The sequence below is a fragment of the Emys orbicularis genome, chromosome 5 (assembly GCF_028017835.1).
Source record: "Emys orbicularis isolate rEmyOrb1 chromosome 5, rEmyOrb1.hap1, whole genome shotgun sequence".
NCBI classification, from domain to species: domain Eukaryota; kingdom Metazoa; phylum Chordata; order Testudines; family Emydidae; genus Emys; species Emys orbicularis.
Window position 1 is genome coordinate 84000513 of NC_088687.1, and position 25593 is coordinate 84026105.

Below are 25593 nucleotides of genomic sequence, written 5' to 3' on the forward strand. Positions count from 1 at the left end.
AATACATAGTAATAATAATGTCATTTTCTCTGCTCCCTCACACTAAAGACAGAGCCAGTCACCTATCCACTCCACAACATGGCCCAGATTCTGATCTTGATATCACAACTATAAATCTGGACCAACTCCATTGAAGTAAATGGAGTTACTCCATATTTTCACCAGAATTAAATGTAATCAGCATCTTGTCCTTTCACTTCAGTAACTCAAGGACTAAAAAACCTAACATCACTGCTGAGTTTGGGTCTTCAGTGTGGTGGCATAATACCACTGTCTATCACTAGCAAAATTATTCTTTTAAAACATGCTGTTCTAGAAATATTTAACATCAAAACAGGAAGACTTTGGGCTTGTCTACACACTGAAATAAAGTGCTCTACTGCGCACTAACATGTTGTGCATTAATTGGTCTGTCTAGACCAGGGGCGGGCAAACTTTTTGGCCCGAGGGCCGCATCGGGTTTCAGAAATTGTATGGAGGGCCGGATAGAGGAGGGGGTGGGGGCCGCCCTCCCCATCTGTCCCCCCCGGGACTCCTGCCCCATCCAACCCCCCCGTTCCCTGACAGCCCCCCGGGACCCCTGCCCCATCCACACACACCCCGCTCCCTGTCCCCTGACCGCCTCCAGAACCCCCACCCCTGACTGCCCCCCGCCACCCCATCCAACCCCTCCTCTCATTCCTGACGCCCCCTCCCGGGACTGCTGCCCCATCCAACCACCCCTTCTCTCTGTCCCCTGACTGCCCTGGGAACCCCCGCCCCTGACTGTCCCCCGCCGCCCCATCCAACCCCTCCTCTCATTCCTGACTGCCCCCCCGGGACCCCCGCCCCCATTCAACCCCCCTGTTCCCCGCCCTCTGACCGCCCCGACCCCTATTCACACCCCCACCCCCTGCCCTCTATCCAGCCTCCCCACTCTCTGCCCCCTTACCACGCTGCCTGGAGCACTGGTGGCTGGCGGTGCTACAACCGCACCGCCTGGCTGGAGCCAGCCACGCTGTCGCCACTGCGCAGACAGAGCACCGGGTCAGGCCAGGCTCTGCAGCTGCGCTGCCCCAGAAGCTCACAGCCCTGCCGTCCAGAGCATTGCGCCGATGGAGGAGCAAGCTGAGGCTGCGGGGGAGGGGCCAGGGATAGCCTCCCCAGCCTGGACCTCAGGGGCCGGGCAGGAGGGTCCCGCAGGCCGGATGTGGCCCACGAACCATAGTTTTCCTACCTCTGGTCTAGACCATGCTGGTGTGCACTAGACTAGAGAACCTTTAGTTTCAAACAGCACTACATTAAAGTGCACCAGCAGGGTCTGCACGGACCAATTAATGCACAACATGGCAGTGCGCTTTAGAAATCACAACCCTATAGAGTGCATTACCCTACCATATAAACAAGACAAGCATTTTAATCCACTTCTTAGTCATTCATTAATTAACTGTACTAGTATTGTATATAAATAAAAGGAATGCTAAAATATATTTATAGTATAGTATTATATATCAGGTATATAAGTGCTCTTTTCTCACATTCAGCTCCAAATATTGGGGTGTGGTGGTGGCAACGAACACTTATCTCTAATGGAATTCTCTGAACAGGGATTTTTCTGAACAGGCAATTTCCTCTATACACCATTAGATTTGCACAACATTCAAAGTTTTGAATCATGGGGAAAGTCAGGGTAAATGACACACTGGGTTAGTGTACTAGCTTTTCACCTCTGGAAGCCTAAGTTCAGAGTCTTTGATTTAGGTTACCATTATTAGTAGTATCTATATTACAGTTGTGCCCAGCGGTGCCAATCAGGACAGGGATTCATTGTGCTGTACAAACAAATAATAAGATAGTCCCTACTCTGAGAAGCTTACAATGTGAGTGAATGTAACATTCGTCCTTTAGTCCTCAGTTGTCCATCACACCGTTTGAAATGAGTAGCAATCTCTGCACAAGTGGTCCAGACTAGAATAGCAGGTGTGTTGCTGGTCACGGTTAAGCTGTGGTAATTGAATTGTATTATGATGTTTGTACAGCACCTGCTTACACTAGACCTTGCTCAGGACAGATTTGTTAATTTCTCATTTTCTTGGGAAGTAAATCTACTCATACACACACACAAAAAGAGTCACTATATCTCTTGATACATCTACTGAACATTAGGTGCCTTCTCTCTCATTTCTGTGCTCTGTGGTAGATGGAAACAAATGAGTGCCACTTGCACTACATGAGGAAAAAGTATGGTGAATATGAGTCTCTGGAGGGAATTGACAGGACTCCAGTTTCTAGTTACCTTGCTTTATTTTTCATTCAGGGATTTATTTCATAGAACCCTATTTATTGGTGACTAAAAATAATCCCTCAAAAAATAAGGTGTAGTGGGCTAAGAATGTAAACTACAGTCCTCCCATCCAGGCTGTAGAGTCACTACTACACAGAGACTACTTCAGCCCCATAGCTGAAATAGCCAATGTGAGGTATTTTTGTGATGCAATTCCCTCTCCCAACTCCATGGGCTATGGTAACAGGAATATCCATGCAGTAATGGAATCCCACAGGCCCCCTCCCTTCTCCCTACATATCTATGGCCCTCTCTTGGCATATATCTGCAGCAGGAAAATGAAATTTGCTAGCAAATGTGTCAAGACATATTTTAACTAAAACATTTAAAAAAACCATTAGAATCTGGTATAAACAATGCAATTGCTATTTTAAAATGATAGTTGGTCATCGTTAACCATAAAGCAAGACTGGATATCTTTCTAAACCATATGTTCAGATGGGTATATAATTTAAATTCAAATCCTTGGGCTCAATGTAGGAATAACTGGGTGAAATGCTCTGGGCTGTGTTAGGCAGTTTGTCTGACTGAAAGATTACAAAATCAAGGGGCGCAGATCCTCAACTGGGGTAAATTCTGATAGCTCCATTAACTTCAGTGGAGCTGTGACAATTTACATCTGCTGAGGATCTGCCCATATGAATCTATAAAATACAGCCAAGGGTCAAGTGTTCAGAAAAGCATACGGGAAATTTCATATTGTGAAACTTCAAACAAAAAGGAGCATTTGGTGAAGCGACAACTGAAAACTGAAATAAGTGAACAGCAGAATTTTTAATTGGTTTAAAAGAAAGAATGTTTATTATAATTTCTCTGAAGCAAGACTGTTGCAGTTTAACTGGAATTGCCTGGAAAAGAAAGACAGTTTTCTTTAAAAAATAGTGGGAGTAATTCCTTTTAAGAGATACTTCAGGACAATTAAAAAAAAACAAGCACAACGTATCACTCTCAAGGTTCAATCCAGAGCTCATTAAAGTAAATGAAGTATGCCTTCAATAGGCTTTGGATCAGGGTCTCCTTGAGGTTTTGTTTTATTATAATAAAAATCATGTCTGTATTATGTAGAATCTCTTTTTTTTGGAAATAAAAAATTCTTAAATTAAGCAACCAAGACTTAAACTGCTTCAGGCTTAAAAAAACCCCAAACACCTAGAGTTTTCCTAAGCAGGGAATTCAAACCAATGTACAGCGTGGTAATGGTTTTGGTAAGTAATTTACCTAAAAAGTTAATTGGTGCTCAAACTGGGTAAATTAAAATTAAAACAACACTTGTGTAGTAAGATGTTGCGAAGTACAGCACATACCTTGTGGATTGCATTCTAAAGCTGTATACCTGTAATCAGAAATTTCTTCACAAATTTCAGTGGAATACGTGGAGTGATATTTTTCCTTGCCTGAAATGTAACTGTGTTTATGCTGCTCATTAACCAGAACAGTAATTTGGTCCCTTAGATTAACATAATCCTTATGGAGATGGCGAAATTCAAACTGCAGTACATCCCTTTCATTTTCTATCGTCCGCAGATGGTTTTCCATTAGTAAACGGTCTTCATTCAATGTTCTGATGTTATTTTCATATTTGTAAGTATCTTGTTTACATTCCTGCAGGTTTTTTTTAAGAACCTGATTGTCCTCTGTGATATTTGCCACCACTGTTGATAAATTCTCCCATTCTCTGTTCACATGCAACAAGTTAGTCTTCAAAATATCCCTTTCTGCTTTTGTATTTTGAAGTTCGGTCAAGAGTTTCTCCTCTGTGTAAGCTTTATCTGACTGGACCTTCTCAAGAGCCTTCTGCATTGTTTGTCTAGCATTAGCACATTCTTGCAATGTCATTTCAAGATCAAGCTTTTTGTCTTTAAGTGATTGCATTATGTGAAGAAGAGTCTCCTGTTCAGAGTTCATTACATTTTCTTTTTCTTTCAGTTGTCGTATTTCAATCTGATTTTTTTCAAGTTCTTTTTCAAGTGAGTTATTTTCTTTTGCAAGCTGGGATGTTTTTATCTCTAGTTTCTGATTTGCTTCTTGCAACACTGAAGATTCCTTTTGCAAAGATTCTAGTTCCACAAAAAGCCTATCTTTTTCACTGATAACAGCAATCATATTTTCTTGTGCTTTCTGGTTATTAATTTTGAAGTCATCTAATGCTTGCATCATACATTGGTTTTCAGTACAGAGTTGACTCCTCTCTCCCTCAAGAGTTTTCTTTTGGTCTTGAAGTTCTTTGCATTTCTTTAACAACTTTTTCACTTCTTTAATACATTCTTTGCTGTCTCCTTCTGATTTAACTAACCTGACATGCATGCTTTTCTTTTCTTCAACTAAATCTTTAATTTGCTTCTCATACTGTGAATTTCTCTCTCTTAGAGACCTTATGATAACAGTAAGAGGTTTCATTTTTGACTTGAGAGTTACATTTTCATTCTCAAGTTCCATCACTTTCTTTTGCAAGTGTTTAGAATCTTTCAGGGAATTTTGTAACTCTTCCATTTTTGCAGTGTACTCATCAGCTCTGATTTCATAGAAGTTCTGATTTCCAAGCTTTAGTAAGCTTTGATTTATGATTTGCAGCTGCTTTTCTTTTTCTTTCTGTAGTTTCTCTATGTGATCGAACATTAGTAATTTATCTTTTACTGTTTTAGAAATGACATTTAACTGGAACGTGCCAACACCACTGTCAGTGCTATGCAATTCTTTGTTTTTATTCTTGGTTTCACTTTCTGTTTGTGTACTGCATGTAGTTATATGTGAAGAATTCTGTGAGCTGTCACATTCAGAGTCTTTATTAAATTCTTGACCAAGACTCAGATTATTTCCTTTAAGGGAAACCAGAGCAACATGCAAACTGTCTACCGATTCCTCAGATTTTGAAATTTTCCTTGATTTTAAGTCCACATGTAATTTCTCTCTAGATAAAAAAAGAGCAGATTTTTCTTGGTCTTGTTCTGACATATCATCAAAAACATTACTTTGACTACAGGAAATATTCTGATGTCCAGATGCATGTGCTAGTTCCTGTTCATGAGACTTTTGAAGTTCTTCTTTTAATGGCTTGATAGAATAGCTAAAGTTGTCTATTAAATGAAGTCCATCACTATATTTGAGAAGAGGCACAAGAGCTTTAGATTCATCCAAAATTACTTTCTCATTAGGAGGCACCATACTTTCAGCCTCCAAATTAGTACAAGGTAGAAAACATTCATATTTGGCATAATCCTTCAATTTATAATCATTTTTTAGACCAATCATAGTTTTGTTTTTAATTGGTTCTACTGAGTTTTCAATCTTTCCAGTTGTTACAGCTTTTAATGAAATCTGATGTGAAATATTTACATCACTGACCACATTTCCAAAGATAGTATTAGAATTCGCTTCCACAGATTGAGTGGTACAGAGTTTCTTATCAAGATGAAATTTCTTCTTAGACAATGGTGTTTCTGGACTCCCTGTAGGCTACAAAAACCAATAACAATCATGCTATAATGGCTATAGTTTTTCACAATACTGGAGGCACAAGACAACAAATTTGTTGTAAAGTCTATGTATCATGCAAAAAAGAGATTTTATCTGCCAACACAATCTTTCCTTATGTCTAACATAAGGAAAAACATATTGAGACTGTTAATCTTTCCAAGAGAATTGGAAAGGGGAGATCACAATACTCCAACAAATTTAAGAAATTGTATCGTGGGCCCCATTTCATTTGTCAGAGTCTTCTGTTTTCTCTCTGAAGCCTACTAACGCTGCATACAATACTTAACCATTTTTCCAGAAAGCAAAGCATCCTATTAGCTATGGAGAGGAACACTATTTTAGAAAAGGCCTGTTCCACAGCACAGGGAGTCAATACGTCTTTTTACTGACTTGACTGCACTCTGGATCAGGCCCAAAGTGCTGACTCAGCATGTTGAGTCTTCTATGAACATTTGCAGCAGGGGAAAGACAAGCTAATGGCCAAATCTTACACAGCTAGTCCCACTGAATTCAATGGGACTACTCAAGTAAGGCAAACAGGACTTGGTGCTATATCTGTGTTAAAAAATATGTTGTTTACACAGCACTTCACAGGAGTGAGACAAACTCTGCCCTCAGACACACATACAAAACCCCCATTGCATTCAATAGGAGCTGTTCCCTTAATACAATCCAAAGCTTTAGCATAGTTTGGAGGCCCTGGTTGAAATCTTATTTACAGTAGAAAAGGAACAGTGCTTTAACCATGTTGGGGGGACAATCTTCTTGTTATTAGGTCCCCCAACATGACTGTTTTTGTAGACTTCAATTAGTGTTCTCTTAAGATAGAATTATGGTGAACTTGTACTATAAATAAGACCATTACTTATGTTAGGAAGGAAATTACCATGGGCATGTTTTGTGCCCAGAATTTCCCTTTGCTTTGATTATGTTTTACAGAAAACATACAGTTCTCAGGAACAGCAATCCAACAAAATATTTTAATGTACAACTCAGCTGCGGGTAAGGATTAAGTAACATACCATAACCATCTCAGGAGGTGTGCTGGTCATCAGAAGCTTGTCTGGGCTACACTGTGGAGTTTTGACGTCAATTATATTTTTATTCAGTATCTCACTGATTTCAGATTGTACCTGAAAAAGATATATGGAGACTGTTAATCTTTCAAAGACATCTACAGAAAAGCATAGAATCATATAATCACAGAAATGTAGGACTGGAAGGGATATTGACAGGTCATCTTGCCCAATGCCCTGCATGGAGGCAGGACTAAATATTATCTAAACCAGGGTTTCTCAACCTGGGGGTCAGGACAGGGTCACCAGAATGTTTCAAAGGGTTGCGTGGCAGCTCCTGTGCTGGCTGGGGACCCAGTACCCAGCCGTCATGACGACGGGAATCCAGGTAGGCCAAATTTGAATGAGTGGCACTGCAACCCCATGAGCCATGTCACAGTTCCACTCACACAAATTTGGTCCAGTCAGAGGGGCGGGGGCCAAACCGGAGCGGCACTGCAACCCTCGGGCGGAGAGCCAAGCCCAACCAGCCCCACAGCACAAGAGCTGCAGGAGCCGCCACTGTGGGGTAAGTGCCCGCCAAGATCTGACCAAAATCCGCCAGGATCTGACCAAAATCACCCCAGGACCTCCACCCCCAGTCTATTTACTGGTGGTGACACTCTGTACTTCAAAGCAGCACTGGAACCCCCATATTCACCACTGTCATATAATTATGATATGTTTTATATAAAGTATGCCTTGTGAAGTATCATTTTAAAAGTCTTGATCTGTTGAATATTAATATCCTGTTGGATTGTATGTGCTATCATTGTATGTGAAGTTATGAAGTTTTGCTACATGTGTGTTACTGAAATATGTTGTGAGGTTGTGAACACCCACAACCAGCCTTTCAGGTACAACAATGGAGTAGCCAGTTACGCTGATGTCCGATTAAAGGGAATCCACACTCCCAACAACCATCCCAGAAGACTTCTCAGAGAGAGCATATATACAATGGAGATCGCTTGACCCATGTCATAGCAAAAGATCTTTCCAGCAAGCTGGAAGAAACTATAAAGGAGGGGATGTGACATCATGACTTGGCCCCACTCCCACCACAACTCAACACTGGAAACACATCTGAAGGACAAAGACTTTGAACTAGGGAGGGTCGTCCCAGGCTGTGTATTAAGGAACGATACCATCTGTAAGGGTGAGACACTGCTTGATTCAAATACTGTTTAGTTTATAGAATTCAGACTGCAAATTTAATTTAATTTCTTAGGTAATTTCTTAGGTAACCAACACTCCAGTTGAGGCCTTATTAGTGCTGAGTAGAGTGGAAGAATTACTTCTTGTGTCTTACTTACAACATTCCTGCTAATACATCCCAGAATGATGCAAAAAAAAGTGAACAACAGTCAGGGGCGGCTCCAGGCACCAGCGCAGCAAGCGCGTGCCTGGGGCGGCAAACCGTGGGGGGCGGCCTGCCGGTGGCGTGCCTGCGGAAGGTCCGCCGGTCCTGCAGTTTTGGCGGCAATTCGGCGGCGGTTACGCCGAAGCCGCGGGACCAGCAGATCACCCACAGAAATGCTGCTGAATCCGCGTGACCATGGACCGCCCGCAGGCATGCCGCCGAAGGCCGCCTGACTGCCGTGCTTGGGACGGCAAAAAACATAGAGCCGCCCCTGACAACAGTATTATATTGTTGACTCATATTTAGTTTGTGATCCACTAAAACCCCCAAATCCTTTTCTGCAGCATTCCTTCCTAGGCAGTCATTTCCCCTTTTTGTATTTGTACAACTGATTAGTCCTTCCTAAGTGTAGTACTTTGCATTTGTCTTGAATTTCATCCTATTTATTTCAGACCATTTCTCCTGTGTGTCAAGATCATTTTGAAGTTTAATCCTGTCCTCTGAGGTCCTTGCAACTCCTCCCAGCTTTGTATCGTCCACAAACTTTATAAATGTATTCTCTATGCCATTATCCAAATGATTTATGAAGATATTGAACAGAACTAGACCCAGGACAGATCCCTGCGAGACCCCACTCGATATGCCCTTCCAATTTGATTGCAAAACATTGATAACTACTCTCTGAGTATGCTTTTTCAAACAGTTGTGCACAGCACACCCACCTTATAATAGGTTCATCTGGGCAATATTTCTCTAGTTTGTTTATGAGGATGTCATGTGAGACAGTGTCAAAAGCCTTACTAAAGGCAAGATCTATCACATCTACTGCTTCCCCCTATCTACAAGGCTTGTTTCCCTGTGAAAGAAGGATATTAGCTTGGTCTGACATGATTTGTTCTTGACAATCCATGTTGACTGTTACTTATCACCTTTCTGTATACGCAGAAATATTTCATTTTCGGAAGAGACACAGTTGATAAAAGATTACTCTCTCCACATGAAAACAAGACTAGATGGCTAAGCTCATCTTTTCCCCAGGCATATGCAAATGGATGGCAGGGACAGGGATTAGTAGTTCCACTATCAACGACAGTGTATAAAGTTAAGTATATGATCAGTTCTTTGCAGCACCATGACCTTATTTTTTTACACTAGAAAGTGAGTTGAAAAAGGGCAGAACACTGTTCCTGAAATGGTAGCCTAGCATTTTTGGGTAAGTGGTGTTTTAAAAGTATGGGCCAAATTCTGCTCTCTCTTAGATTGATCAGGAATAACTCCTTTGAAGTCAGTGGAGTTACTTCAGATTTAAACCACTGTGAGAGAAGACTTTGGCCCCCTCTCTTTTTCTAATTCAGCTCCTTTTCCCTTGCAACACTGCCTGTTTTGAGGTCCTCCTCGGCACTGTGATTGGTGCAGTGCAAGAATCTAGATAGAATGTATAGAATAAACTACCTTATGAATTATTTTATTGTATGTTGAGTAGCCGATAAAACACATATTTAACATGCACGGTAAGCTAAATATAGCTTTAATAAGCTAAGTAACTGTAATGTTCTTTTAAATTGTGTATAATAAAAACAGGATCCTGATTCTTAGGATAAAATATATTTCAGCTATTGGCAATACCAACAGCTTAAATGGTCATGTCTATTAATTTTATAAGAATTAGGAAATTCATTTTCAGAGAATCAGCAATTTGATTTTTAACACAGACTACAGTATTAACAGAGCTATTGGTTTGTTTAATCAAGTTTTGTGCAAAATAAAGTTGTTTGGTTTGAGACTTTTGTTAAGATACCCAGGTCAGTACCTAAAAAGTTGGTGTAGGAGATTGTTGGGTTTTTCCTTTTATTTTAGGAATACTTAACTTCTGCTCTTACCATATTAACATTCAGCAGAGTCTGTTGCCGAAGTGCCTGAAATGATTTCAGCTGTTGTTGAAGAATCTAAATTTGTAAAATGAATAATAGAAAGCTGTGAGGTTTGTACAGATTGAGATGAGTTAGAACAATTCTCTTTATTATACTTGCATTTTCCCTTTCAGTTCTAGATTGCCAGTTTGGACCCAGCCTCACGGACTAGCGAGAGAAAGTTTTTACTGTCCAATGGCTATTTAGTGGCTTATCTGAAATGAATTGGGAGTTTCCAACACCTTTCCTATTCAGATTCATTTGGAAAAAAAATTCCTGTGTGAATGAATCTGAATTGGATCACAAGCACTCACAAACACAATGAATGCATGAGCTAGAGCAATGAGTATAAATTGGGCAAAAACGTTCCTAATTTGCACACAGTTTGCTTAGGATGTAGGACTGATGAATGAAATTGTTTTTAATTGTTCACTTTATTAATGCAACTTCATAAGTAAAGTTTTATGAATGAAATAATATTCATTCATAAAACCGGTTACCCCAATAACTGGCTAAATAACAATTAAGATGCCTGTTAAGAGCCATAGCTGTTCAGTCAGCTGCCTCTGTAAGTTTCACTATCAATCCAATTCCTGCTTAAATCACGGAGACTTGCACTGTTTCAGTATTGTAACTTCTGTTCACCATTTATTACACTTGCCTACAGAGTAACTTCTGTTCACTGTTTGCCATCCATTATACTTGTCTATATTATAACTTCTGTTCACTGTTTGCCATATTGTAATTCAAACCCCATTTTAAAATGCTTACTCCATTTTGTAAGGGCTTGCTGCAACCTTCATTTTTGCAAACCCTGCTGTAATCTTATTAGTTTAGTTTAGATGTGTGAATGAGGTATGTATGGATGATGGAATCAACCTCCAGCCCCAGCCTGTCCTGATTAAATAGAGTTCAAACATCAACGGCTGAAGATGCAGACAAGAGCCCTAACAAAGTAAGAAGAATCCACCCTAAAAAACAAAGGTACAATAGAAGGAAGATCAAAGCCCGGTCCGAGGCTGAAAGTCATGTCTGCAATTGACGGGTGATCAATCACCAAACCCAGAGGCAGCGTGACACAGCAAGACCTATAGACTCTGGATTCAAACTAAAGCCTACAAAAAGAATGGGTGAGATGAAAAACTTTGGGAGAAGGGTAACATTCTGCTGCCAACATGGAAGGGCATCGGTGCATTCCCAACAAAGACCCAGCTCGTCCTTGTGCCCGGCTTTCCTGGCCAGTTAGCCGCCACAAGCTACGAACCCAAGCTGCAAACTCAAGCAGGACTGGTAACTATGCAGCAGCTGCAGAACATCTGATGGATGTGTGTGAATGTGTGTGTGTGAATGTGTGTGTAAGTGTATAGGTATTAGGTATAATGTGTGTGTATAAGAAATAAGTAGTAACAGAAATAAGTAGCCAAACAACATTATTTACTGTTATCTTTTATAGTATTATTATATTTACAATAAACGTGGCATCTTTGCCTTATCCCTCTTAATAAGATCCTGCTGGTTTTTATTCTATTGGTATAACAAGGAAGCATGTTCCCAACTAGTGGAAAAGGGGGGAAAAGGAGGTAAGAGACATTTTATGGACATAGTCAAATAAATCAGGTTAAAAAAGGTACAAACCTTGTTTATAATTAAAAGAAAACTGCAGTTGAAAAGATATTTAGTGGCAAACTACATGGCCTCAGACTACATCTGCAAATTGGTCTTCCTGCTGGAAACTTTAGCACTATATACAGTTATGGATGTACTGAAACAATCAGTTTAGTTATTAAGCTTCAAAAATGTTTTGTGCTAATAATTTGGATCAAATTAGCATACTTTTAGTGCTGATTGCGGTTGGATTTGACTTTCTGTTCCTGATGTATAATTATCTGAAAAATAAAAGCATCAAACCCTACAGTTATAGTATCTATAATTCACAGGCAGAAACCTTAAATGTCTAGTAAGAGAGCAATGAGAGAGAGAGAGAAATCAGCTCTGCACTGGTGCTCAAACTGGGGAGGAGGGGGAAAAGCTTGTTCCTTCCCTATCCTGGCACCTGCTGATGGTTTAATGATTCTCAGCCTTTGGATGGGCAGAGGATGATTCTCCCTTCCAAGCCCACCCCATTCAAATGGTGAGACACCCTCCCCAGAGCACACCATGCTAACTTAACTTTCTCTGGAAAAAGCTAACAAGTGTGTTTGTTAGTGTTGCCAACTCTCATGATTTTGTTTTGAGTCTCATGATAATTATTATTTTCCTTAAAGCCCTGGCTCCTGTAGTCAAGTGGATATGTGATGATTTCAGCCTTTATTCCTAAAGAAAAAGTAAGTTTCTAGCCTTTGTGGCTGTGGAGAAAGCTTCAAAATATGACCCAAATGTACTCTAAAGGCTCAAAAAGCAGAAGGCAAATAAAAAGAACACCAAATCTATTATTTTTACATAAGCTCATGATTTTTGGTGAGCCTGACTCATGATTTTTTAACATTTGGGGTTGCAGTATTGGTGTTAGCTTACTCTTGGGGGACCCTTCATCCTATTGCATGTGGCCAAGTGAGAGCACTAGGCAGCAGAAGAATGAAGTGGGGCCAAAACCATTGTTTTAATCAGGAGAGTGTGCCTTTAGGCCCTTGCCTGTTTCATTCTAGTCCAGTGGTTTTCAACCTCTGGTACTATGGAGCCTGTGGGGGTCCACAGACGTCCGTACCTCCATTCAAAATTTTTTAGGGGTAAGCAAATGAAAAAAGGTTGAAAACCACTGCTCTAGTTCATGAGGAATATCACTTAAAAACATGCTTCTGAGAACTTGGCTGCTAACTTATGACTTGCTTTTCATTTGCACCTAAACACCATGAGTTCCTCCAGTCTTTCAGCACAGGGCCCCCATCAATTTGTGAGGAATTTAAGCTTTTGTTACAAAAAATAATTCTAGGTTGTGAAGAACACTTTATGACTGCCCCACATGTAGCAATGCCTTCCTGGGTATGCAGGCAGCTTGGGACGCTAGCAGGGAGAGGTGTGAACTGCTCCTATTCATCTCACGGGTGTGTTAACTCTGAAGACCAGTGATGACAATTTAAATGGCAACACTGTTAATTGTTTCACTACTGCCCATTTTGGCAGAAAGACCCAGTGCTCCATCACTCATCCCCATAACGTGACTCCTCTGCACATCCTCTGATGCAGGAGCTGCTCCTGGCCTCTCTCCACTGGCCTGGCTTTGCTGGCACCTGGGGTTGTTCATTACACAGCAGCCTCTGCCTTATTATCTGGGGTGAGGCTGCCACATGTCCCCAGGTTCAGGGGTTGATCCCCATTTGCCTCAAGCTGGCTGTGGGCATTCAAGGAGCCATGAATATATTTGTGGTGTTAGAGCAGGGTGCTGAGATGTCATCACTCTGCGAGGATGCAATGACGTCACACCACATCATACTGCGAGGATGCAATGACATCACACCACATCATGGTGCCCCCCTAGGGGCAGATGCCAATGGGGACCCTGCATTTTGGGCAGAGGGGGAATCTTACCCGGTCCTGCCTCCTCGCAGCTGGCCAGGGCCCCGGAGACGGAGATCGGCAGGGGGTCCGTCTCCTGCCCCCTGCTCCCGCCGCTGCTGTCCCCGCAGTCCTTCCCTGCAACGCAAACAGAATCATCATCCTCTGTAACTGTTTACGCCCGCCCGAGCAGTCCCCCGACCCGGCCTGCGCGTGTGACTCACTGTGTCCACCACCTTGTCTCATCTTGTTCTGCGCCCGCCCGCACTCGCCTCTTCCCTTCTCACTGACCCGAACTGCCCAACCTGTTCTGCCTCCGCGTTGCCAGGTAACGGTTCTCCCGGAAGCGGAGGCGGTGCAAGACAGGCAGCCGTTGCTCCCTGCTCCCGCCGCACGCGCGCCCCCTGGAGGCCATGAGACCCCCCGCCACGCGCCCCTCCAGCTGCTAGGAGCCTCGCGCCGCCTGGTGGCGCAAACTCCCCTGGAGCTTTCGGTTAGCCGCAGGGAGGGAGCTGGCTGGCGGCGTCCGGCGCGTGGGGGGCAAGGGAGGAGCCGGGTCTGTGCTCTGTTAACGGCCGTTTGTGGAGCGGAGGCAGGTAACTGTGTATGGCGCCCTGCACAGTGGGGGCTGGTGCAGGAGGATACAGGGTGTGGGGATGGGCAGTCTGGGAATGCACAGAGAACAATCCAACTGTATTGCACTGAGCCCCTTTGGTGCAAAGTACATCCCCTGCCCTGCAAACCGTGCCCCCCTCCAGTAGCTGGCAATTCCCCCTGCACCCAAACCTCACCCCTTAGCACGACCCCACTACTGCCAGCTCACCCCACAGCGGGTGCTTTCCTGAGAGCCCCAGCTGCTGCAATCAGATCACAGCTTTCTTTAAAAGCCAGCAAGCTGCCAGCTCTCATGGTGCAGAGAAAAGCTTGACTGGGAACCCAAAAGGTTCCAGCCCCAGCCAAGAGGCAAAGTGAAAAGAACCCAAGAGCTATTATTTTGTAAATCTCATTATTTTTGTCGATAGTTTCATGATTTGCTGGGACTTGACTTGCAAACAATTGGAGTTGGCAATACTGCAACACACTGGGGCAAGTGAAGATGTTTCTTTCTCTACACACACATGGGGATTTTCTCTTGCCCCATTGCCCCTGGTAAGTCTCTTCCCTTCCTCTGCCCAGGCCAAGCACTGGAAAGCATACTGTCCTTGTACTTTTCATACATAATTTTTCACACCCTGTTGTTGATAATAAGCCCTGGGAAACTTAAAACAAATGTAATTCCTTGTCAGTTTCTTTATCTGGACTGCTCCTTCCTCACTGTACTGTTACCGCAGGCAGGCAGGCTTGCTTTAGCAGTGGTCAGTACTGAGACTGACTTAGTAATGCATGTTGTTGTTGTTTGTTGTTTTTTAAAAAGAACTTAATCATATTTTATTTAAAGAAATAATTTAAGAAATTAATCTGAACTTTGATTCACTTTCCTATCTCTCTGCCTATTTAAGGATATTATATGGCTCCAATTACTGTAATATCTACGTGCCTCCCAGTCTTTAATGTATTTATCCTTACAACACCCTTGTGAGGTAGGGAAGTGTTATTGTCCCCATCTTACAAATGGGAGCTGAGGCACATACCGGCTAAGTCCTGGATACTCAATGGCATTCAGGTGCCCAACTCCCACTGAGAATCAGGGCCTAACAGTATGAATATATTGCAGCTGGGAGTGAGTTTTGCAGTACAGGTAGACAGAGTCACGCTAGCTGGGCTTGAACTCGTGCATTAAAAATAGCAGTGTGGATGGGGCTGTCAACCTACCATAGGTCTAAGTTCAGGTTACTAGTCTGAGGCTCTGCCAGAGGCACAATGCTGTTTTAACCCCAATAGCATGAGTCTGTCTGCTTGGGTTGGAAGGCTTGCTCCCTGCTGCAGTGTAGTAGACGTACCCTAAGTGACTTTCCCAAATGTCACTTTGGAAATATCTGGTGGAGCAGGGACTTAAACCCAGGTCTCCCAAGTCCTAGGCTATCACCATAAACACTGGACCATCCTTCCTCTCTCCTCACAAAAAATACCCCCAAACTAAAAAAAATCAATAGAACTGACAACATATATACCAAACACTGTTCATTCAATTGCTTTTGTTGTTTCTTAGTCACTAACCTTTATCTACACGTTTTCTACTTAAAGTCTGATCAATAACCCTTATTCACATGAATAACCTTTATTCATGTAAGTAGTAGTCCTATTGAACTAAGAGACTACTCGTGATTAAATTACCCATGTGAATAAAGATGTCAGGATTAGGCTCTTAGACTGTAAATTCTTTGGGGCAGAGATATTCTTTTTACTTGTTTATAAGACATCTATCACACTTTTGATATTATATAGATAGGACACTTTTGTTGAAAAAACAACAGAAAATGGTTGATCAAGTCAATCAATATTCTGCTATGAGGCAATTCTACCATAGTGGATGTATTCTAAATCTTACACTTTAGCCCATACATCAAATTTTAAATGTCTATATTTAACATCACAGTTTACATTACACAGATATTTAATATCTCACAGTTTACCTGAGATACTAAAGTTTTTTATGCCCAGTACTATATGTAAACCAGAAGTGTGTGTGGTAGAGTCTGTTATCTATAAATAAAATTCATCTTGAGGGTCCTGATTTCAAATTGCATAAAGTCATTTCCTTGTGGGAAGGAAAATGGTCTTAATGCATAAGGTTTTCATTTTTGGAGATATTAGAGAGGTTTTCAGTCTTTATACTGTGGCCCAATTTTTTGATACATAATTTTCATTTACAAAGTTTGCACATGTGTTCATGGCATTGGATGATTATATTTGAACAAAATTAAATAAATACAAAAAAATCTGGGAAAGTTGGAGATGATTACTGAGGGAGGGTCTGCAACTATGCTGTCACAAAGACAAAAAGAGCTCTCTGCTCTACAGGGACACTATCTCCAGATAACATTTGGATCATGACTCTCAATGTACGAGAACTGAATAGCCATAATATTTGAGTTTCTCAGACTCTCCAAATAGTTCTAGTGTTTATGCAGAAGTACATGGTTAGTGAGCCCTTCGTACACCTGTCGATCGACAGCTGAAGAGTCTAATGGCTGGAGGTAGTCCAGCAGTATTACACAACAACAATAAAATGTAAATCCTATACTTAGATACCCACAATGAAGCCAGAAATAAATGTTTGTCATTTTCTTGGCCTCATAATTTTTTCTAAAGCTTTGGCCTATGATTGAGATCCAGGGCATAACGGAGCACTAAATATATCACAGTAGCTTCCTGTATAATTCTTATAGGAGAACAGAAAAGCTTTTCACCTACCAAGACCAGATTTCAGCATTCAGTGTTTCCCTTCAGCAGCTGAGGACGTCTTTAACATTAATGCAGAGGAAACAGAATCCTTAAATCAGATTTTGGCAACTAAGTAGAGAGAGAATTGATTTTTCAATCTTTTTAAAAATACACCTCTACCCCGATATAATGCTGTCCTCAGGAGCCAAAAAATCTTACCGCGTTATAGGTGAAACCACGTTATATTGAACTTGCTTTGATCCGCCGGAGCGCCAGCCCCACCCTCCCGGAGCGCTGCTTTACTGCGTTATATCCAAATTCGTGTTATATTGGGTCGCATTATATTGGGGTAGAGGTGTATATTTATTTTATATTTAGAGTCATGTTCTCCACTTCGGGCCTCATCCCAAATAAAACCATTGACATTCCATTGTCTTCAGTGGAAATTTACACCAGCATAAGGGAGCTCAGAATAAGGTCCTTTTACTTTAGTGAGGGTTATGCTGGGTGTAACTGAAAGAAGAATTTGTCTCAAAAATTTCAGTTGCATCATACTACAGTGTTAGGGATTTTTTAAAATAAGGCATTTAATTCACCCTTAAACGGCAGCAGTAGATAAAATATTTCAATTTTGTGATAGACCTTATTTCAAGGGCAAATTATAATTAAAATATCCACCGCTCCTGTCAATTCAAGGAGACTACAAACCTTTTTAAAAGACCATTTTATAATATGAAATATCTGGGAAGAAGGAGAGGAGCCTATGCTGTCAAGCAATATGAAATAACAGGAAAGAAACCAAATTGCTTAGGCCAGTGGTTCCCAAACTTGTTTCTCCGCTTGTGCAGGGAAAGCCCCTGGCGGGCCGGGCCAGTTTGTTTACCTGCCGTGTCCTCAGGTTCAGCCGATCGTGGCTCCCAGTGGCCGCGGTTCGCTGCCCCAGGCCAATGGGAGCTGCTGGAAGTGGCGGCCAGTACGTCACTCAGCCCGCGCCGCTTCCAGAAGCTCCCATTGGCCTGGAGCAGCGAACCGCGGCTGCTGGGAGCCACGATCGACCAAACCTGCGGACGTGGCAGGTAAACAAACTGGCCCAGCTCGACGGGCTTTCCCCGCACAAGTGGTGGAACAAGTTTGGGAACCACTGGCTTAGGCTCATGACAGTGGTGGAATTCACTATCTTAATAATATAAAGAATAATGTGCAGGCTTAGTTGCTCCATGGTTCTTATATGAATGTGTTTGAATAATAGACATTCCCCAGAACATTTAAGTTTTATCATCAGCGAAGATGGTGACACACAAACCAGTTAAGTTCTCCCACTGATATAAGTAGAGGTTTACACATACACGCTCCCTAATATTAGTGGGAGTCTGCATCTAAATCACAAGTGTATCAGTCAATAGGAGAATAAATCCCTTAGTATACTGCCAGTTTTAGATCATCCAAGACAGACGTTACAAATAAGAATATAAAGGACCCATTGTGAAGTAGAGCAGTTACCTGGAAGAAGCCTCTTCATAAATTTAAGAAACATCTCTCCAATCTAGTCCATCCAAGAGGTGATGATGCGTCTGGTAGAACGATCTGAAAAGGGAATAGAGGGCCAGATTCTTAGCTGATGTGAATTGATGTAGTTCCATTGCCTGTTTACAACAGCAAATGGTCTGGCCTAGAGTATTTTATGAGGTTCCAAATCCATCGGCTTAGATATGAACATAAATAGTAGCATCTTATTGGATTCTGGAAAGACAAAAAGGCCTGTTAGATATTCTAAACCCATGTGTCCTGGTTAAATAAACTTTCAAAGCTCTAACAAGGTCAGCCTTGTAATACAAAATATAAGATTGAGAAATACAACAGCTTCCTAATGATATAGTACAAGTTAATCCCAAAGTTAACCTGAAAGGAGAAAGCATGAACATCCTGGCAGAGATAGTGTCTTCTCCTGATGTGTATGTAAGCTAAAATAAAGCCAATACAGTGGAACCCTTTTTATCCAATCTAAATGGAACCGGGGCCAGATTGGATAATCAGAAATTCGGATAATCAGGAGAATGGGCAAAGAGCTTTCTATCCATTATTTTAAGATGCAGAGTTGCTTTTAAACTAGCTGACCCCTGCTGGAAAAGCATTAAAACATACTCCCCTTCTTATTTGGGTATCTACTTAACAGAATATACAAACCCCTAGTTCTTGCAAACAATGTTTTTTTCATTTATTAACAAGAAAATTAATGTGAGTTTTTAACAAGTTGTGCAGGTATTGATATTTTTTTACACTCTTTACTCTTTAACCCTGAATATTATAGGGACCATTTATAACAGTATTTTTCAACCTTTTTGTTGCACTTTCCCGGGGCCCCACATCACAGTGGGTCCTGCAAAGCTAAATTACGTGCTTCAGCTCTGGTGGCAGGGCTCGGGCTGTCAGCTCTGGTCGGTGGGGCTTGGGCAGTCAGCTCCGTCTGGCGGGGCTCAGGCTGCCAGCTGCTGCGGGACTGAAATGTCAAATTCCAATATTCCTGTGTGTGCACTGGTGGTTTGGTTAATACGGAGAGCCAGATAATGGAGACTCAGATAAACGGGGTTCTACTGTACTTTGTTTTGCGGAGAATAACACATACCATGTGCAATTATAGATTCTGGCCCATGTTAAAAGTTCCCTTTATACTTCTCCAGCAGCAATAATAATAATTGTTACTTTCAGACTTCTTTTCAATAATTTTGCCAGCACTGCCACATGTTATGTTTTGTAAATACAGTAGGTGAACTTTTCAGACCAGAGAGGTATAAAATAGTATATCTGTATGGGATGAAAGGGTCCTGTTTTTTGGGGACAATGGAGTACAGTATTTTGAATGATCTTCTTGGATTCAGAGGAGTCATTTAACTATCCCTATTGGATCCTTCTCTTTTTATGGGTGTATACACTATTTGAGATGGTTTAGTGACCCAGAAAAAATGAACTGAAATACCTTTGCAAATGGTTGCTAGGACTCAATGACCTGATGTAATATTTGACCATATTTGAAGGAGAAATCAGTCTTTGTTCTATAGAGCAGGGCCGTCCTTACCCACACACAAACTACGCAGCACCAAATTGCACCAAATTTCCTGGTGCCCTACGTAGCTGCATGCTGCTCCAGCGGCCAGCCCGATCCCCCAGCTGGCTGAGCCAGCCAGGAAATCCGCCCCCCCGCCAGACCCAGTGCCCACTCCACCCCTTCCCAAAAGCCCCTCCTCCACCCCGCCTCTTCCCACCCCTGCTCCGCCCCAGCCCCAGCCCCGCCCCCACTCCACTCCTTCCCCAAAGCCTCTGCCCCACCCCGCCTCTTCCCACCCCTGCTGTGCCCCAGTCCCGCCCCCACTCCACCCCTTCCCCTGAGTGTCCCGGGGGACTGCAGCAGGGGTTGGGTGCGCCCTGCACTCACCGGTCGGCGGGAAGTGGAGCGACCAGGCCCCAGCCCACTCTGCGCTGCTAGTGAGTGCTGGGGGGTGGTTTCCCCCTGCCCCCCAAGTCCCAAGGCTGGGAACCAGGGGAGCAGAGCGGGCTGGGGCTGGGTCACTCCACTTCCCCCGGCTCCTCCGTTTGATTACTCCTATAAGAAGATGGATAAGATTAGGAGTGAAAGGATTAGGAGATTAGAAATATGGCCTTTCATATGATTGAGGTGAGCATATTGCATCTACTTGTCTTATTTATTCCTAAATCTGCCTTGAGAGGTCTGAAAGGGCCTGAAAATGTTATCATTTGGGCATTTTCATTTGTCTGAGTCACAACATGATCACAATAGATGGGTCAAGGCAAAAATTCAACTTTCAAAATCTGGCGAAAATTTATGGCTTGTCTTCTCTGCTAAAGAAGCTGCATTTTTTACCTTGAGTTAAAAATACACTGATGACCAGGTACTTTAGTTTTACTGCAAGGAAAACTCACTGAGGACATTCCTAAAAGTTTACCTCATGGTATAACTTACAGCTTGGAAGCTGAACAGGAACAAATTCTCTATATAACTAAAGAGTACACAACATATTCAAAAGAACTATTGGCTATTTTCAACACATGTTTGGGAGTAATTGGTCTTTCCTTATAGAAAGCCTGGACATACAGAAGGTCATCCTCAGAGTTCACTAAGTGCCTAATTTTTTACAATAAAGACAAATGATAATAAATAGAATGATTCTGTAAGCTTGCAATATCAGATGCCAAACTGGCTTGACATATGCAGTGTTGTTGTAGCCAAGTCGGTCCCAGGATATTAGAAAGACAGGATGGGTGAGGTAATATCTTTTATTGGATCAACTTCAGTTGGTGAGAAAGGGAAACTTTCAAGCTTACACAGAGCTCTTCTTAAGTCTGGGAAAGGTACTCAGAGTGTCACAGCTAAATAAAAGGTGGAATAGATTGTTTAGCATAAGTTGTTAACATATATTTCAAGGGACCATTGAAGGTGAAGTGGCCTGTTAACAAGACCCAAGTTGCTTCCCCCCCATTCCTTTCCTCCCTATGATTGGAGAGGAGTTAATGGGCCTTGACTGGTTCCTTGAAATATGTTATCTACTTATGCTAAACAGTGTGTTCCACCTTGTATTTAACTGTGACACTCTGAAGTTTCCCAGACCTGAAGAAGAGCTCTGTGTAAGCTCGAAAGCTTGTCTCGAAGATGGTCGAATAAAAGGTATTACCTCACCCATCTTGTCTCTCAAACTGTCTTGAGACTTTTTGTGTGTACAACCCGGTGAACTTTTCAAGGGGGAAGCTGGTTTAAACACAAACAGTTCATTAAATTTGCCTTGTCCTTTAACATCACAGACATAATATTATAATCAGTTACATGGACAGCTGTCACATTCTGATTATTGTAAGAGGATGAGTATGAATGTTCTGTGAACCTTTGAACAGGTGCAACCTAGACAGGTTTATTAAAACTTCAAAACAGTAAAGATATAAATATGTTAGGCAAAGGGGACCTATGAGTAGTCCTAAAAGGTTTAGAAATGTCTGTTTGGTACTCTGACTTGCCTGGCAAATTAATAAATAAGTCAGGATTCTATGAGTAAACAACGGAAAAATAAAAAATGAGGGCCAGTCTCTGTTTACTTAAGTTGAAGAATTTTAAATAGGTCAGAGGTGTCAAGGTCAGAGTCATTTGATGGATAAAATGGGGAGAGAGTTACTTTTGTTGTTTTTGTGCCTTGTATCCTATCTACCAGGGTGCAGATGTCTAAGATCAATCATAAATCTTGTCTGGCTGAGGTCAGGTGAAGAGAGACTGTCATAGTTTCAAATTCTAGGAAAGGCAATCTCTCCCCGTGACACACTGAACACCTTGATTTATATCTGTATCCACATCTGAAGAGTAACAACTGGAGTAGATGGCATGGTTTCAGCATCTAGGCTAAGAATGGCGTGTCTTGGGAAATTCCGTTGTAGGGAAAGACTTTCTGTCAGGTTGCAGTGGAGCCCCAGCCAACACCAAGGCATGGGCCTGAAACTGGCTGCTTCAGAGGCTGTTTTTTCTATTCTTCATACACAACAGTGGAATGATGATGATGGTAGACTGTTTTGAGAACTTGTTGTTAGCGCTGCTACAAGCATCTCGATGCAGATTCTAACTCAGTCCTTGCTTTTGTCAATGGTAGGACAATGGCCAATACCTATATCATTATACCAAAAGGCAGAATCTGCATTAGATGGCTTTCCAGAACTGGAGTGCTGTCCTGACAATGAATGCCTTCCAAGGTACTGGTTCTAGAATCTCACCACCTCAGTGCTTTAGTACCATGTGCTTAAGAGAACTTACAAGCTTAATGGCTGGATTTTGGCACTTAATTAGCTCCTGCTATGGGGCACAAGGAAGAACGACATTGAATCTCAGTGCCTTGTGTGCAATATCTCTGAAGAGTGCACTATTGCGGATGGCAGGTATATAGAAAAGGTGATTCACAGATCCACATCAAGCATGTGTGCATGGGAAAAATCTCATAACAAATCATGCTGAGTAAGGGAAAGGCTACATGCTTCCTAGACTGAGGTGTCAATAGAGGAGGTTTTGGAACAAATTGATAAATTAAACAGTAATAAGTCTCTAGGATCAGATGGTACTCACCCAAGTGTTCTGAAGGAACTCAAATATGAAATTGCAGACCTACTCACTGTGGTATGTAACCTATCGTTTAAATCAGCCTCTGTACCAGATGACTGTTGGATAGCTAATGTAACACCATTTTTAAAAAAAAAGGCTCCAGAGGCGATCCTGGCAATTACAGGCTGGTAAGCCTAACTTCAGTACCAGGCAAACTGGTTGAAACTATAGTAAAGAAAAGAATTATCAAACAAATAGAGGAACACAGTTTGTCGGAGAAGAGTCAACAGGGCTATTGTAAAGGGAAATCATGCCTCACCAATCTATTAGAATGCTTTGAGAGGCCATATGGACAAGGGTGGCCAAACTTACTGATCCCTCCAAGCTGTATATGATCGATAATCTTTAGAGGTTTCAGAGCTGGGCACACCTGCTGAGGCTCGGGGGCTTCAGCCATGTGGGGCACGCCTGTCAGGGTTCAGGCCTTGTGTCCTGCGGCAAGGTGGTGGGGCTCGGGACTTCAGCCTCTCGGTGGGATGTTGGGGCTCGGGGCTGAAGCCCCAAGCCCTAGCAGTTGCCTCCTACGGGGCTGAAGTCACAAGACCTTACAAACAGAACGTTCTTAAATCCATTATAATCAAAGCCTTCTGCTCACTTCCAGCAGGAAAAGGAAAATATGGCTCTGGGACTCATGAAATTTATAAGGTTCTAGTCAGTGGGCGCTTACAAGAGTGGGAAGCCAGCTAGAATTTTTCCGTTTCTTGACTACATTTTTTGTGAAGGAGAAGGAAAGGAAGGAAAAACAGATTTGGATGCACACAACATGGTAATTCCATGCTTCTATGTACAGAAGAAGGGAATTCAAGGAAAGTAAGTCATATTCTGCTCTGTTGTGCTGTTTTAGATTACAGTGGAGTTACTCTGGATTTACACTGGTATAACAGCAGAATTTGGCCTATTTATTAGCCACTTAACATAATCTCACACAACAATTTTAATTTGACAGTGATAAACATGAACAGAAGCACTATTCAATAAAATGAGCTATGGTATGGGAGCCACAGGTGTGTTCAGCACCTCTGCAAGTCAGGCCATTAATGACAAAAATGAAAATTTGTGATTGAGGGAATTAGTAAGTAAGAAGCATCAGGATAGTAGGTAATCCTTGGAAAAAGTCAGGGTCAAAATTAAAGGGTCTCAGTCAATGCTACTTATTACGTGAGCAAAAATGAAATGCTCTATGTTATTAATAAATTGATCTGTGTAATGAACAAGGAAATAGCTAAGAGATATTAAAGGAATGCCGTCAACTTGATGCTACTGTTAATATATATTTTTACACTGATTAGATTTCAAGTACTATAATTAATCCTGGTTTTCTTTGCCACTTTTTGTGAGGGTTTTCTTTTTTGCTTTTATTCTCCTGTTGCTGGGTGTAAATACCCTGTCACAAAGTATTTTTAAATGTACAAACTGGAAAAATAGAGATTTCTTATCTCCAGTCTCTTTGAATTATAGTATTCTTCTTCAAGTGCTTGCTCATATAGATTCCAGTTAGGTGTGTGCTCCTCGATGCCGTCATTGCGGTACTGCTCCCCGACACTGGCCCCGAGACAGCGTTCCCCGACTCTGGCACCGACTGAATGGCAGTGATCCCCAGCACCAACCGCATAGCGCCGCTCTCCAGCACCATACCGATCCGCACCACCATGGTCGTTGTGCTCTAGGTCTCCGTCATCGGACTTGGCGGCAGAGTCCTTTTACTCGAGACACCGTTGGTACTGATCAGCCCGGCACAAGCAAGACACCCATGGCAGGCATAATGGCAAGAACCTACGCAATGACCATTTTTCACCCCATGAGCCTACCACCAGGCCCAAGGCAAACTTCCCAGGGGTTCACAGTCTGTGGCCTCAGAAGGATGTGTGTCTCCACCAGCCAGGGACTGTCCCATGCTTCAGGGTTCTGAGACAGGGTCAGCTTGCGGCACATAGCATGGTCCCGCACCTGTTCCCAGCACCGAGACTGCGGTTGGCACAGAGAGTCATAGCACCAAACAGTACGACTCCAGGGAGCCGGAAGGCCAAGAGGGCCCGGTGTCGCCTCTGGCATCATCGTCTTCGTCTCTGGACGAAGCAGTGGTGGGGTCTTCCTCCTCGGGGCTTCCTCCTATTGATAGCAGGGCACATCAGGGCCTGCTGTGCAGGATCACCTGCTATATGGGGCTCCAGGCTGAGGAAGTGGTAGAACTGGAGGACCCAGTGGTGGACATTTTAACCCCGGAAGGGCAATGCCCCTTATAAAAACTATTCAAGCCACAACAAAAAATTTGTGGCAAACCCCTGCCTCCATCCCCCGACATCCAAGGGGGTGGAGAGGAAGTATTTTGTACCCTCCAAAGGGTATGAGTACCTATTCTTTCACCCACAACCCTGCTCATTGGTGGTGATGACGGTTAACGAGAAAGAGACACAGTTGGAACAGGGCCCGACTCCCAAGTTGAAAGACTCCAAAAAGATGGACCTCTTCGGCCACACGATCTACTTGACTGGGGGGCGGGGATAGCTCAG

The 25593-nt window shown here is 42.6% G+C and overlaps 1 protein-coding gene across 1 annotated transcript; it reads right to left on the reverse strand.

Annotated features, from left to right (window-relative positions):
- Positions 1 to 3580: 3580 nt before the first annotated feature.
- CCDC110 (coiled-coil domain containing 110) lies at positions 3581 to 18472 on the reverse strand. Its single transcript, XM_065405795.1, has 6 exons — positions 18439 to 18472; positions 13648 to 13752; positions 11956 to 12008; positions 10093 to 10158; positions 6820 to 6930; positions 3581 to 5776 (listed from the first exon to the last, which is right to left on the reverse strand). Exons 1-6 carry the CDS (start codon positions 18470 to 18472, stop codon positions 3581 to 3583), a joined length of 2565 nt encoding a protein of 854 aa, XP_065261867.1.
- Positions 18473 to 25593: the final 7121 nt, after the last annotated feature.